At 33.9% G+C, this 17,443-nt stretch overlaps 2 protein-coding genes across 3 annotated transcripts in view; one reads left to right on the forward strand and one right to left on the reverse strand.

Moving 5' to 3' along the window:
* The window catches only part of LOC128171011 (uncharacterized), a 511,120-nt gene that overhangs the window by 152,681 nt on the left and 340,996 nt on the right, over positions 1-17,443 (reverse strand). The window lies entirely within an intron of this gene.
* Positions 3,756-17,443, forward strand: part of LOC128171034 (NAD(P)H-hydrate epimerase-like) — a 172,640-nt gene continuing 158,952 nt past the window's right edge. The window contains exons 1-2 of one of the 2 annotated variants that reach the window (XR_008241982.1): positions 3,756-3,885; positions 5,717-5,931. Coding sequence is in view for 1 of the 2 variants with exons in the window: in XM_052836800.1 (XP_052692760.1) it covers positions 3,773-3,885 (113 nt within the window). In the remaining variant the exon portion in view is untranslated. Of the gene's footprint in view, positions 3,886-5,716; positions 5,932-17,443 lie in introns of those variants that run through there. The other variant, XM_052836800.1, reaches the window with a different exon arrangement.

Genomic DNA, 17,443 nt, shown 5'->3' on the forward strand with positions numbered 1-17,443 from the left:
GTTTACATTCACAATTAATTAATTAATTCATTAATTAATTAGATGGTCCTTATCCAACATCTTAGTCTCGTTCAACCATCAACCAGACGCTGTCTTCGTATATCTCAAACAAGCAGCTTGTCGGAGATTTACGGAGACAGCCGAGCGTCTGGTTGAACGAGAATACCGCATCTAGACTGGATAATTTGCCCTTGATTCCAAACGCTGTCAATAGGATTATACGAGGCGCGCTAGTATACATTAAGAGCGAACCCTCAGACGTAGCACTGAGTCTGTTAGGGTTAACGTTGTGATCGTGCCGACCTGAAAGTAGGGGAAATCGTAACTATGACAACACACAAAACAACAAGGCATAATTAAAGTACTGAGACACTGACGGGAGTTGATTTTATCGATTATTATTAATTTTAAAATCAACAATACGTTATATTGCATGGTAAGTGGTTTCTAATCTGTATTTGAATTACGCATTTTTTTTTATATAATTCTCGAACTTTTCCGACAAGAATTTTGAGAAAACCCCATGCATATGAATGATGTTGTGTAATATTTAAAGGTAGAATCAATTCCATCAAACTATGTATCAGTAATCGAAATATTTCTAAAAATTGTACACAAGTCTGGATCCAAGCCATATTGAACTCTTATCTCGTTCAACCAGACGCTCGGCTCTCCGACTACCAAGAGCGACTCCTGTCGGAGACTTACGGAGACAGCCGAGCGTCTAGTTGAACGCGATTATATAGAACTCTGGCGTATGAATACATACGACTACAAAAATATCTAAATTGTTCGTACTAAATCTGACTATTTTCAAGGTATTTATAAATAAATTTGTTTCCTTGAAAAACAATGTTTCAGCCTTCATAACACCAAGTTTATCTATTATTTTCAAGGTCTAAGTTTTTTCAGTGGTGATGATTTGTGCTGAGGTCCAAACACTGTTTCACTTTCGGTTTGCCAGAGTAACTGCATAGGAGAGTTGATTAAAATCAACTCCCAAATATACTCAAAGATAAAGGAAATTGTGATTGTTATCGGGCAAAAATATAATTCAGAACTTGTATTAATCCACCTAGACGAAATATAGGATCTTTAGAAAATCCTATAGGATTTCAATATTGCTTCTAGGAAAATCTTTTCTCTTATGGGAAATATTATTTTCCTATGGGATATTTTTTAAACTAAGATATCTCACCTGTCAGGTGAGACACACTAAAACACAAAGTGGTTATATACTAGTACATGTACTCTTTCATTTGGTGCATGTACATTGATTTTTACGAAACTGCATCTTAAGCGGGTGGAATCATTTCACATTGACACTGACACAGTGTTAAATATTGTAGTTTGTAGAACCATTCCTACAAAAATAGGATCAATTAGGCTATTCATCGCTCTATCATGTTTTCTATTGATTTTGTAATTGTGTTTTTCCAGAGTGAAAGGAATATTCTATTTTGTTGCATAATATGGAAAAACTATTTGACTGTGTTAGAATTGCTATCAACGAATCAATTGATTGTCACTCGTATGGATCGCGGTGTCGACATTCAAAGAAAATATCCTTTTCTAGTTCCGGCCGCAGTATTCCGATCCCGTGTTAATGTATTTCTAATAGATTTTTTGCTGGTGTTTATTTTATTCTATCGGGATTTCAATCCCGACTCTAATAAGGAAATTGACACCGTTCAAATTATTTTAATAGCTATATAAAACACAGAAAATTGGTTTTCCTATACATTATTGATAAGATTTATAAAGCACAAGTGTTCTATTGATTGAATTTATAGAACACCATAAACGATTTAATTTTTTATTCGGGGACTTCAGTCTGGTCCTCTTACTTTTACCCCCTCTATTCGGGGACTACAGTCTGGTGCGATTACTTTTACTCCCTCTATTCGGGCGCTACAGCCTGGTACTATTACTTTTACCTCTCTCTATTCGCGGACTAGTCTGGTACTATTACTTAAAACTCCCTCTATTCGGGTACTACAGTATGGTGCTATTACGTTTACCTCCCTCTCGAGAAGAAGGACCATTTCCGTTACGGACACATGGCTACCCGCCCCATCCATGAAGAGAATGATGTACAAAATACAGAAAAAAATTGTCCATAGTTTTATACTTTGTAAGGATTTTGCCGAGATATAAATTCAGATTTGTTACTAGTGTGGCCGATAATTCGTCTCATTTGTGTTTGTTAGATTTGGGTTTAGATGTATGCCGTAGCTGTATTCCTAATTAACTTCTGTATTCAAAAAATCGACCTGAATGATTCTCAATTTTTACGGTTTTATTTTCTCGTACACAACTCAATTCGACATACATGTAGATTCAATACTTATCAGAAGTCATTGAACGGGGAGTAATCTGTAGATGAACTTGGACGATTACAATCTATTTACTGCCTTGGAATCAGATGTTTGTTCCATTATTGAAATTACACGAAAAAGATGATACTGTAAATACAGGGTTAATTGAACTGAATCAACCCAGAGGGAACGGAAAGATGTGATTCTGACGGACAATATTCCTCGGAGTAACCGACCCCCCCTCCCCCCCCCCCCCCCCCCCCACGACAGTTTCTGAGGAAACAATCCTAGAAATCACTTTACTTCTAGTTTACATCAGCGCCCCTCCCCAAAATTTTGGACATTAAACACGTGCCCCCCCCCCCCCCCCTTTAGCCTGGACATAAAACACCTGCCCCCCCCCCTCACGACAGTTTCTGAGGAAATGAGGTGGGGGTGGAAGACATTTGAGATCAAAATCCTTGGAATCACTTTGCTACTAGTAAACATCACCCCAACCCCAACCCCTAACCTGGACATTAAACACGTGCCCCCCCCCCCCCCCCCCGTGTCGCAGCTGTCGGTAAACATCAACAACTTGGTTCTGGATTAATAAAAATTTCCTCTAGTGTCAATAATCCGAACATTAGGCCGCATAAGTCAATAAAGAAAACGTACCGGGCCACTTAGGTCAATAAAGAAGTCTGTATAATGGTTTGGCAGAGGTAATATTTTGTGTTTACCAGTCTTTGGTTCCCGACATGTTTTGATATCCAAATAAACCACGTGGAGGGACGATCGATCAGGATCACCTTATTACTGCTGTGTATGCCCCTCGTTAGCTTTATTGGCGTCGCGCGATTCTCGCGGAATGAACGCTATTCTGTAGGCGACAGTTGGCCTTTGTGAAAGCTGACGATAACAGACGACATACGGCGGAAGTATGGCTTGGAATCACTAATAACAGGAAAGTACTAAGGACGGACCGAATAGCTAAAGAAAAAGACATAGAAAGAATTATTAAGTGTCAGGAAATAATATATATAGTGAACGAACTATGTTTCATTTAATTATCAAGTGTTATAACGACTTAGCGTGAAGGGTGTTTTATTAATTTAATTGTCAGGTGGAACCAAGTTGAAATATTCAAATGTGAGGTCTGCTGATGATGTTTTATCTTTATACGGAAGTGACGTAATTTGTGTCAACGATTGACTTCGTAAGCGAGATAGCATTAGTACGTTATAGTAAATTCAAAAGAAAAAAATAATGCAACATTGTATTTTTGAGTTGAGACAAGAGGATCTTGATGAATCGACCATAACGGAATTTTAGCTATTTGGATATTGTCAACGTAATACTATATACACATGCGTATAGTGTTTGTCGCCGAACTGTTGTGTGATATTTTTTGTAATTAAATCAAAATCAAGCTAAACCTAATTCCAATCTTGCTACTTCGTAACGTCTACAGCATGGACCGGATATCCGTTAACAGATTCTCATTCCGGCGGAAGGGAAGCCATAAAAAGAACAAGGAGGAGAATGCCGAGCCCGAGTTTAATTTCTCCACACTGTCATACATCAGGTAAAAATCATTAAAGAAATGTTACTTATATATATATATATGGGTCATTATCAAAATATGCAGACTTTTAAAATATGTAAAACATGAGAAAATTATTGGTGAAAAAATTACTTTGATTGCAAAAAACACTTTTAACAAACAATAAAGTATAACATCTAAAAATTTGCAAACATTGGAATCTACCATTTGGTGGATAATTAGACTAAAATTAAATGAACTGTGAAAATTTTGTCAGTGGTGTAACAGGCATATAGTATAGGAAAAAATTCTTAAATAAAATAAAATAATTCTTTTAAAATGATGGACATAAAGTTTATATCAACAAACTTCATTTAAAGTTATTAGAATTAGATAACAGAAAATATTTGACACATTTACATAGTGGCCAACATAACATTTGGGACAAAGTCTTGATGTTACTCAACAAATTTTTAATTTGAGCATTAAAAAGAACACAACTGGATTTTTCTTTTAATGGAGCATAAAAAAGACATTATTGTAAATGCACTGGTGTTTTCAAATATACATGAATCATTGTCAGTTAATTTTATTTGGAGAAAAATGTACACGTTACACCACTGATTATTATGTTTTACCACTGACTTAAAGTTACACCACTGACCTAGCGATAATAAATAAGAGATAAGTGTGTTAAATTTTGTAAAATAAAATAATTTCTATTTTTGATTGCATTTAAAACATGAAAAATTTGATCTTAAATAAAAGTTTTCGTGCCTCTTTCTTTCATAATCTGAAGATAGACACACTGTTACACCACTTATAATCAGTGTTACACCACTGACACAAAAATGGCATGTAGATGTTTTTTTACATGAATTCACTCATTCTTTGATGTTATTTTTTTTTTACTATTGGCATCCACACACTTTTATCCACCTTGTACCGAGTTCGAACTTTCTTCGGCTCATCAATCTCACAAACAACATCTTCAATACTATACCAGCTCATATCAATCATACACTTTGGATAATAAAATTGAAATTTCTCCAATTTTCTCCAAAATCTATGCATACAATGCATATACACTTCCTCTTTGTCTATATATGTTTTTTGAAGCTCAGCTAGCATTTGTTACCTTTAAGTATTTGAAAGATTTTAGTATAACATAATAGGGAATGTGAAATGTCAGTGGAATAACATATATTATTGTACACTATAAGTCATTAAAAAATTCGATTTTTTAATAAAAATATGATGTGGATAATTTCATTTCTTCATTAGAATAAATTTGTTTTTACTTTTATCTTTTAATCAAGTATTTAAATGGGTAAAACATAATTAGAGCATACAAAATGTCAATGGTGTTTCAAATAATGTCAATGGTGTAACAGGTCTCATTTTCCAGATTAAGAAAACACAATTGCAATTAAATAGTCAAGCTTTCTTTATTGTGACAGTGTCTAACTTGTAAAATTGATAAATAACAATTGTTCAAAATGCTCAAAATATAAATGAAATGGAAGAAAAAGTAAAATAATTAAATAATGTCATGTGGTGTAACAGTTTTTTCAGTGGTGTAACAACAATTTTTGGTTACACCACTGACCGTTATACCACTGATGTATCCATAGTAAATGTAGCAGTATGACCCAAGAGAACAGATACTACACTAAGCTACATAGCCTATGTTATAATGTGATAAACATTCATCATTTATGTGAAAAACTTTTTTGTTCTTTCATAATAGAAAACCTTAAATAGCACGTTATCCCACTGACACAGTTTACATTGTATTTTTCGGAGCATACTAACATTTTCTGCCATATTTTCTATCACAATGATGTCATCACTGATACATTTATCTTTTTAGTAGCAGGGAATGATGCCACTATGATCTGGGGGATTCCAACTGTAGTACAATATTATTTACTTGATGTATTTTAAGATATTTTTATATAATTTGCCTTGTAACACCAATGACAAAAACTTTTTGTACAAGCATATATCTCATCAAATTCATCGTTTTTAAAAGAGAACTTGTTAAGGAGCATAGCACAAATTAAAATATGAATGTTGTTTTGAAAATTAACGGCGATTTTTGGAATAAAACATCAATATTATTGAAGATATTGTAGGTTAAAGACGTTGGAAAAATTTAATGACAACATAAATTCACTAAAATCTCATAACAAATAATATTTTTTTTATACTTTAAGCAGTAAAATTGTCGATTTATTTGTTCAACAATATGGGTTTAAGTTTCTAAAATCCAATGGTACTGTATATATTCCCCAGAACATTATTTTTCCCCCTTTAAATTGACACTGACGCAAAAGGCTGCATATTTTGATAATGACCCATATATATATATATATATATATATATATATATACTCGAGAATCAGGGTCAATGTCGACGCTCGATATACATAGCATCAATGTCGACACTTAGGAAAATTGAGTTTATAAGCGATTTCTAGTTGTAATTTGACAAGGATGGACTTTGATAAGATTGGTTTGCTGTAATTAAGACATATCTCATCGTTTTATAAAATAAAATCTAAGAAAACAAGAGATCTCAAAATCGTGTCGACTTTCGCAATATATACGCGTCGACATTATGTTTTTCTGCAGAATGTCAACACGAAAAAATGTATATGTGTTTGAAAGGGGAATTACTGTTTACGTCTTATTTCGTGTTTTGAAAAGAAATAGTTTTAACATGCATGGAGATTTTATTTATCAAAACGCTACCCATATTCAGTGTTTTCTTTTTATGTCGTCAACTGCATTTAGTTTTTGAGCGGAATTTGCAAATCATTCAATAAATCGATGTATTATCACAGTTTTTCTAAAAATAGACAAAGAGTTGTCCCGCATGACAGTGATGCGGAAAGTCCCGTCTACTTTCGTTTTTCAACTTACTCGCGTATATTTACATTATGAATTCTTTATTCCTCGCGGCATTTCTTGTTTCTAGATTGTAATTTTCTTTTGAAAGAAAAAAGAAATAGTTTTATAATTGTATTCACCGGTGTATACTAATTCTTGAACTCTTTTTTAGGGAAAATACATACATACTGCGAAAGTCGACTCGATTCTTACATCTCATGTTTTCGTAAAGTTTACTATATAAAACATTTAGATATGTTTTGGATAAGGCATATAAACATCATCTAAGTCATTTCTTATTACATTACAACGGGAAAACGCTTATAAATTCAATTTTCCTATGTGTCGACATTAATGCTATGTATATCGAGTGTCGACATTATATATATATACTCTCCCCCCTAAAACCAGTTTTCCCGGAAATGCTACCCTTTTTGGAGAAAATAAGATTTAAAAAAAATAGCGTTTGTTTATATCTATATATACACCTGTTCCTCGCTCCGGAAAGAATAAGTACAAGCCAAATATTTATAATAAATTATTGTCACATTAAATGCATGTATATACTATTTCAAAACTTATAGTATTAGGGTGTTTTCTCTTGTTATTCGCACCGTATGAAAAAGTTAAAGCCTAATATTCTTATCCATTAAATCCCACACAATGTTTAAAATAAATTCTTTAATTTACCACACCTAAAATATTCCAAGCCCCATTTTAATCAAACCCTTTTCCCGAGAATTCTTCTCTTTGTTGAGAATATAAGGTTGTTGGAATAAACAGCGTGCGTCCCCACCCCCTTCCGGTAAGAGTACTTATCTGGTCGCGTCTTATTCTTTTTGAGAGCGTCTTCATATATTTACATGTTTTGTTATGTCTTAATTATAAGTTAAAATACATATGGATGCAGATATATCATGACATGACATGCAACACATCTTATATACCGTCGACGCCTTGCGCAAAAAATTGCGATTACGAATTAATTTGCAAAAATTTAAGGCTGTTCACTTTCGGAAAAAGATATCAAAATTAAGTAACTTTAACTTTCATCTAGGGGAAATAATCTGAACTACAAGGCATCATACAAATGTTTAGGGATGATTTTTCAACGAAAATATGTGATTTTAAAGTGATTTGAAAGTGAGTGCCCTGGGATCCGTCTTCTAAAAAAATCAACGCAATTAAATCGGTTCGATTCCGAACCTTCGAAAAATTATTTAATAATTTTGTTATATCCGTCCTTTATAAGCATTGGGGTAGGGGATACAAGAAGCATCATTGTATTGAAATTGTACAAAATCGAGCCCTCCGATATTATCTCGGTGTTCATCGGATTACTCCGTTGCTAGGTAAAGCGGGTGGTAAAGTTCTAAAATCCGCCACGAAATGAACATTTTGCGTCTGTTGAATCGACTAGTATGTATGGAAAATAAACGCATTACCAAGTTGGCACGGTGCGCAAATCAGTTCTTCTCACTGGAGCTCTCAAGTTAAAAATATCCTGGAATCCCTAAACATGGGAAGTACTAATACTTATTTTATACCTTGTAATTTGAACTATGCAGAGGAAAATTAACATAATAACTTCGAAACCGAATGTTTCAAAAATATTCAAGATGTACCAACACTTCGAACATATATCCTATTTAAATCAAGCTATTCCGTTGAAGAATATACGTTACGCTAGATCTCGCAAAATTCATCAGATCCTTGGCAATGTTTAGATGTGGTGTACTTCCTCTAAGAGGATTGAAACAGGTCGCATTACAGAGGAGAACCGGTACAGGAAAGAATATGTAACTTGTGTGACTTAAATGAAATTGAAAATGAAAAGTTTTCTTAGTGATATTGTCCATTCAAAATATAACCAATTATAGTACTCTGTTCACTAATCTAATATGTAACTATCTCCGCCGAATTGCTCATTTTATCTATTAATTATACAACAGAAACATTTGACAAAGCCAACTAATCCTAAAACATGCAAATTTTATTCACTCTGTAACAGTTTTAAAGCGACTTATAGGTCCATTGGCCGGGTGTATTGACATTAAAACTGTAAAATGAATTTTGTAATTAATTATATACATGTATACATATCACTATAATAAACTATTGACTTAATTGCTATATATTCTGCTTCGTAACGACTCACAGGATGATTTGTTTATTGGGTTGTATATGTTTTATACCCATTCCCCCTATTCTCTCCAATTTATAAGTCTCAAATCAGTGTATGACTCCTTTTTTTTTAACATAAATGATTTTCAAATTACATGTTGAATATATAACACTTTTGATTTGCAATTTTGACAAAATTAATGTAACGTTATAAATTCTTTGTAACATTGGCATTTATTTGTATTATAATCTAAAACTATTACGTTATATATATCAATATTTTATACTATTCGACTTTTCTTATCAGTTATTTTGATTTATCATTAATTAAATGGGGCCTATGTCCGAAAAGTCTTTATGTGAAAACAATGAAAGTTTGACAACAAGAAATTCCACCCTCACCATATATTGATCCGGAGTACTTTTTCAACGTTAAGAATTGAGACCAGAAGTCGTGATCCGGGGTCATTTTTCAAAAGCTTGAAAATAGTTTTCTGAACTCTGATGACCTCAACGCATTTAAGTTTGAACTTGTTCAAAACTAACTCCAATAACTGAGTTTTGAACTGTTTTTTAACTGGAACTTCAAATTGTTTAACACGGTTTAATGTACATTTATATCCTTTATGTCCCTATACATATACGGACGTGGCTGTGTTGTTTTAAACCCCTGTCACACCTGGCTGGCTGACAACGCACTAGAAACGCCGTGGGAGCGCGGTACAAACGCTAATAAACGCAGAGGAAACACCAAGAGAGCGCGATGATCGCAGCAACAGCTCTCGGGGGTCGCTGTGTAAACGCAGCAAAACAAAAAACAACTCGTTCAAACGCTGTGAGTGCGCAATGAGAGTGCAATAAAGATGCAGTGATATCCCAAAGGACTCCAAGAGGTCTCCGTGCAAGTGAGGAAGGTATATTGCTACATAAGTAAGGAAAAATGAATATAGAAAAAATTAAATTCACCGCGTTCATCATATAGTTTTTTGTTAGGTTATCATCAAGGGTTTGACTCTGTTAAACTAAATAGGGTACATGTACATTCAGCTTAACTTAACAATGATAGTGCTAGACTATTGGTTAGTAACTCTGCAAATTTTCAGAACAGACATTTATTGTTTCCGGGCCCGATGTTTATCACTCTATTTCTGTTAAATGGATGTATTACAAGTATATAAGAGAACCTATTTTTTCACCTTTTTTTTCCTAACTGTAGTTTTTACAATGGTGGTTGTGCACCACTAGTAGGTGCCATGAGAATTTCAGCCCACAGGGATAGAGCCTCCGATGTTTTCGAGCCAAATGTTCTTTTACATTTTTTAACATACATAATGTATATAAAAACACTGTTAAAGGTCGTCACCGCTTGATAAATTCACAGCAGTAATGTCCACACGAAATATATATGTATACGTTGGTTTATTTCAATTTTAATTCCCTTTGTGTACTGTAGGGTCTGATTCTGCCTGACTAGTGAGGGTACATGTACTTTCAGCTGAACTTAACAGTGGTAGTGCTAGACTATTGGTAATTAACACTGAAAAGTTCAGTCCCAAAAACCAGACATTCAATGTTTCAGAGCCCGATGTTTATAGTTATATGTATGTTTATGAGATGTATTACATGTATAGAAAGACCTAAATGTTTTAAAGAAGAAGTTGTATAAACATAATATATCGACAGTTTCAGACCAATTGCGGATGACCCTAACAATTTCAGCTCCTGGGTAAGGTGTTTCGAAGTTTCAGAGCCCGATGTTTTAAATGTCTTTTTCCCTTCCCAAAGTTTTTACCATGGTAGCTGTCGACAACTAGTAGGTGCCATGAGAACATCAGTCCACGGAGTAAGAGCCTCCGATGTTTTGATTCAACTCCTCTTTCACCTTTTAAAAAAGAAGTTGTATGAACACAATATGTTGACAATGTAAGACCAGTTGCGGGAGAACCTAACAATATCATCTCCTTGGTATGGTGTTTTGATGTTTCAGGGCCCGATGTTTATATTTTACAATAGTAGCTCTCCTCCACTAGTAAGTGAACACTTCAGCTCACGGGGTAAAAGCGTCTGTTGTTTTCGAGTATAATGTCCTCATACCTTTTTTTAACATATATATAAAGAAGACTATACAATGTCGACACCACTTGATAAACACAGCACTAATGTCGACAAGAAAGATATATACGTCGCTGTTTTTCATTTTTAATTCCCTTGGTGTACAGTAGGGTCTAATTCCGTTAAACTAGAAATGGTGTATGTACTTTCAGCTTAACTAAACAGTGACTGTGCTACACTATAGGAAAGTAACACTGAAAATTTCGGTCCCTAAAGAATAGACATTCAATGTTTTCGAACAAAATGTTTATAATTCGATTTAGGTTAAATAGATGTATTACTGGAGGGCCTATATCTTTTTAAAAAGAAGTTGTATCAACACAATATAATGACAGTGTCAGACAACTTGGTGTGAACCTAACAATTTCATTTCCTGGGTATGGTGTTTCGATGTTTCAAAACCCGATGGTTTTATTGGTTTTTTCCCTTGCTATAATTTTTACAATGGTAGCTGTCCACCACTAGTAAACGAAAACTTCAGCCCACGGGGTAAAAGCCTCTGTTGTTTTAGAGTATAATGTCCTCTTACCTTTTTTAACATATATAAAAACAATACTGTACAACGTCGACACCACTTGATAAACACAGCACTAATGTTGACACGAAAGATATATAAGTCGGTGTATTTCATTTTTAATTTCCTTGGTGTACAGTAGGGTCTTATTCTGTTAAACTAGATATCGTACATGTACTTTTAGGTTAATCAAACAGTGATAGTGTTAGACAATTGTTTATTAAAAAAAAGTTTTAGTCCCCACAGAACGCCATTCAATGTGTCCGAGCCCGATGTTCATAATTGTATTTATGTTAAAGAGATGTGTTACAGGAGGGCCAATAGCTTTTAAAAAAGAAATTGTATCAGCACAATATGTTGACAGTGTCAGACCACTTTGGGCCGAACTGAATAATATCAGTTCTGAGATAGGGTGTTTCGATGTGTAGCAGCCCGATGTTTTTATTGTTTTTTCCCTAAGTATAATTTTTATAATAGTAGCTGTCCACCACTAATAAGTGGCATGAAAATTTCAGTCCACGAGGTAAAAGCCTCCGTTGTTTCCGAGTACAATGTTTTTTTAACTTTTTTTTAACATATATAAAAGCAATAAGGTACAAGGTCGACACCGCTTGATAAACAAAGCACTAATGTCGACACAAAAGATATATTCGTCGGTTTATTTCATTTTTAATTTCCTTGGTGTACAGTAGGGTCTGATACTGTTAAACTGTAAAAAGTACATGTATATTCAACTAAACTTAACAGTGAGGGTGCTAGTCTTTTGGTTATAACACTAAAAATTTAAGTCCAAAGAGAACGGAAAATGGTTCGATGTTTCCGAGTCTGATGTTTATAATTCGATTTAGCTTAAAATGATGTATTACAGGGAGGCCAATATCTTTTGAAAAAGAATTGTATCAACACAATATATTGACGGTGTCAAACCACTTGCGGGTGAACGTAATGATTTTAGCACCGGAGTAGAATGACTCGATGCTCCGGATCTCTATGTTTTTATTGGGTTTTTTTTCCCTAACTTTATTTTTTTTACAATAGTTGGAGGCATGAAAACTTCAGCCCACTGGGTAAGAGCCTCCGTTGTTTCCGAGTACAATGTTCTCTTACTTTTTTTAACTTATATAAAAACAACACGGCAAAATGTCGACACCACTTGATCAACACACCACTAATGTCGACACTAAAGATATATACGTCGGTGGGTTTTTTTTCATTTGTAATTCCCTTGGTGTCAAGTAGGGTCTGATTCTGTTAAGATATATAGAGTATTTATACTTTCAGCAGAACTTAACAGTGATAGTGCTAGACTTCTAGTTACAAACACTGAAAAATTCAGTCCCAAGAGAACGGACATTCATTGTTTTCGAAGCCCGATCTTAATAATTGTATTTATGTTAAATAGATGTATTACAGAAGGGCCTATGTCTTTTAAAAAATAAGTTTTATCAACACAATATGTTGACAGTGTTATAATACTTGCGGGTGAAACTAACAATATCATCTTCAGGGGAGGGTGTTTCGATGTTTCGGAAACTAATTTTTTTATTGTTTTTTCCCAAACCATAATTTTTACACTGGTAGCTGTCCAACACTAGTAGGTTCCATGAAAACTTCAGCCCACAGAGTAAGAGCCTCCATTGTTTCCGGGTACTATGTTCTTTAACCTTTTTTCAAACATATATAAAATTAACAATGTTAAAAGTCGACACCACTTGATATGATAAACAAATCACTAATGTCGACACGAAAGATATATTTGTCTGTGTATTTTACTTTTAATTCCCTTGGTGTACAGTATGGTTTGATTCTGCTAAACTAGATAGGGTGCATGTACTTACAGCTTAACTTAACAGTGACAGTGCTTGACTTCCGGTAACAAACACTAAAAATTCAGTCCTAAGAGAACGGACATTCATTGTTTTCGAAGCCCGATCTTCATAATTGTATTTTTGTTAAATAGTTGTATTACAGAAAAGCTTATTTTTTTTTTTTAAAAAGAAGTTGTATCAACACAATATAATGACAGTGTCATACCACTTCCGGACTAACCTAACAATATCTTTTCCGAGGCATGGTGTTTTGATGTTTCAAAACCCAATGGTTTTATTGTTTTTCTTAAATATAATTTTAAAAATGGTAGCTGTCCACCACTGGTAGTTGCCATAAAAACCTCAGCACACGAGATACGACCCTCTGATGTTTTCGATTCAAATGTTCTTTTACCTTATTTTAACATATATAAACACAACATTGTAAAATGTTGATGCCACTTGATAAACACAGAACTAATGTCGACACGAAATATATATTCATTTTTAATTCCCTTGGTGTACAGTAGAGTCTGATTCTGTTAAACTAGATAGACAACATGCACTTTCAGTTACCTTAAATCGAATTATAAACATTTGGTTCGAAAACATTCAGTGATACGCAGCACTGTTAAGGCTTACTACGAAAATATCAGCGGGTTTAAACGTTCATAACCGATGCATCTATCAATACAAAATATTTATGTAAAGTTATTCTTTCATGATGTAAATGTGATATAAAATAAAACAGGATAGTAAAGGATACTGTGTATTACACTCAGAGAACTTCAGCCCATAGTGAAAGAGTCTCCGATGTTTTCAAATCAGATGTTCATTTTGTAAAATGTCGACATTGCTTGATAAACACAGCCTTAATGTCGATACAAAAGATATGTACGTCGGTGAATTTCAATTTTAATTCCCTTGGATTACAGTAGGATCTGATTCTGTTAAACTAAATATTGTACATATACATTTAGGTTTACCTAACACTGATAGTTTTAGACAATTGGTTACTAACACTGAAAATTTCAGTCCCCACAGAAGAGAAATCTGATGTTTCGGAGCCCCATGTTCATAATTGTATTTATTTTATATAGATAAATTACAGGAGAGCCAATATCTTTTTAAAAAGAAGTTGTATCAACACAATATGTTGACAGTGTCATAATACTTGCGGGTAAAACTAACAATATCATCTTCAGGGGAGGGTGTTTTGATGTTTCGGAAACTAATTTTTTTTATTGTTTTTCCCAAACCATAATTTTTACACTGGTAGCTGTCCAACACCAGTAGATTCCATGAAAACTTCAGCCCACAGAGTAAAAGCCTCCATTGTTTCCGGGTACTATGTTCTTTAACTTTTTTTTAAACATACTCGTATATAAAATTAACAATGTTCAAAGTTGACACCACTTGATAAACAAATTTCTAATGTCGACACTAAAGATATATATGTCGGTGTATTTCATTTTTAATTCCCTTGGTGTACAGTACGGTTTGATTCTTTCAACTAGATAGGGTACATGTACTTTCAGCTTAATTTAAGAGTGATAGTGTTAGACTATTGGTAAGTAACCAATAACAGCGGGTTTAAACATTCATAAACCGTTCTTATATTTCATGAAAAAGAAGTTGCATCAACACAATATGTTGACAGTGTCATACCACTTCCGGATGAACCTAGCAATATCTTTTCCGATGTATGGTGTTTTGATGTTTCAAAACCCGATGGTTTTATTGGTTTTTCCTAACTATAACGTTTGCAATGGTAGCTGTCCACCACAGGTAATTGCCATAAGAACCTCAGCACACGAGATAAGAGCCTCCGATGTTCTCGAGTCAAATGTTCTTTTACCTTATTTTAACATATGTAAACTCAACATTGTAAAATGTTGATACCACTTGATAAACACAGAACTAATGTTGACACGAAATATATATACACATCGGTTTATTTCATTTTTAATTCCCTTGGTGTACAGTAGAGTCTGATTCTGTTAAACTAGATAGACTACATGTACTTCCAGTTACCTTATCAGTGATACACAGCACTGTTAAGGCTTCCTACGAAAATATCAGCGGATTTAAACGTTCATAAACCGATGCATCTATCAATACAAAATATTTATGTAAAGTTATTCTTTCATGATATAAATGTGATATAAAATAAAACAGTATAGTAAATGCTACTGTGTATTACACTCAGAGAACTTCATCCCATAGTGAAAGAGTCTCCGATGTTTTCGAGTCAGATGTTCATTTTGTAAAATGTCGACATCACTTGATAAACACAGCCTTAATGTCGATACGAAAGATATGTACGTCGGTGAATTTCAATTTTAATTCCCGTGGATTACAGTAGGATCTAATTCTGTTAAACTAAATATGGTACATGTACTTTTAGGTTTACCTAACAGTGATAGTTTTAGACAATTGGTTACTAACACTGAAAATTTCAGTCCCCACAGAAGGGAAATCTGATGTTTCGGAGCCCCATGTTCATAATTGTATTTATTTTATATAGATAAATTACAGGAGCGCCAATAACTTTTTAAAAAGAAGTTGTATCAACACAATATGTTGACAGTGTCATAATACTTGCGGGTAAAACTAACAATAACCTGAAAATTTCATTCCCCAAAGAACATAAATTGTAATATATAATGCAATAAAATATGTTCAAATCAAAAAAACAGACATTCAATGTTTCCCAGCATGATGTTTATAATTTTATTAATGTTAAATAGGTGTTTAATACATGTAGGAGGCCACATACCTTTTAAAAAAGAGGTTTTATCAACACAATATGTTGACAGTGTTAGAACGTGCGGATGACTCTAACATTTTCATGTCTGGGGTAGGGTGTTTCGATTTTTCCGAGTCCCATGTTTTAATTGATTTTTAATATCATTTATACCATGTATAGAGAGAATTACAGAAACGACTGGGTCTTTTAATAAGGTTGAGATTGTATCCTCGCTGTATTTTAATGTTTAAGTGCTAACAACTAGTGGATGACTCTCAATATATCAGGCCTTAAGGTAGGGGCTTTCCATGTTTCCGATTCTGATGTTTCAAAATCCCATCATTTTATGTAGATAAATTACAAAAGGGCCTGGGTTATTTGAACTAGGCATGTAAATTTACTCATAATTTTTTACAATGGTAACTATCCACAATTAGTAGTTGCCACGAGAACTTCAGCCCACAGTGAAAGAGTCTCCAATGTTTTCGAGTCAGATGTTCATTTACTCTATTTAAACTAAACTAAACTAAACTAAACTAAACTAAACTAAACACTATTGCTTTATAAACACAGCACTAATGTCGACACGAAAGGAATGTACGTGGCTGTATTTCATTTTTAATTTCCTTGGAGTACAGTATAGGGTCTGATTCTGTTAAACTAGATATGGTACATGTACTTTTAGGCTAACTTAACAGTGATAGTGTTTGGCAATTGATTACTAACACTGAAAATTTCAGTCCGCACAAAACGGAAAAACAGTGTTACGGAGCCCAATGTTTATAATTGTATTCATGTTATATAAATGCATTACAGGAAAGCCTATATCTTTTCAAAAGGAAGTTGTATCGATAAAATATATTGACAGTGTCAGACCACTTGCAGGTAAAACTAACAATATCATTTCCAGGGTAGGGTGTTTTGATGTTTCGGAGCCAAATGTTTATATTCGTTTTTTCCCCAAACCATGACTATTACATTGGTAGCTGTCCACAACTACTGTGGAATCATTAAATTTCGCGGTGGCTCAATTTTCGTTGAATTCGTGGGTACCTCGCATCCACGAATTAACATCCTCCATGACTTAATAAATTAGGGTAATAAAGTCATATATCCTTTGTAGGTTTAAGAGAATACACGAAATTACGTCCCCGCGAACCTGTAAAATTTAAGCAATCCACGAAAATTGGCCCCCACGAAATTTTATGATTCCACAGTAGTAGGTGCCATGAAAACTTCAGCCCAAGGGGTAAGATTGTCTGGGTTTTTTTCGAGTACAATGTTCTTTAACCCTTTTTAACATATGTAAAATTAACAATGTAAAAGGTCGACACCACTTGATAAACAGAGCACAAATGGCGACAGGAAAGATATATACGTATGTGTATTTCAGTTTAAT

Source organism: Crassostrea angulata, chromosome 2 (genome assembly GCF_025612915.1).
Source record: "Crassostrea angulata isolate pt1a10 chromosome 2, ASM2561291v2, whole genome shotgun sequence".
NCBI classification, from domain to species: Eukaryota; Metazoa; Mollusca; class Bivalvia; order Ostreida; family Ostreidae; genus Magallana; species Magallana angulata.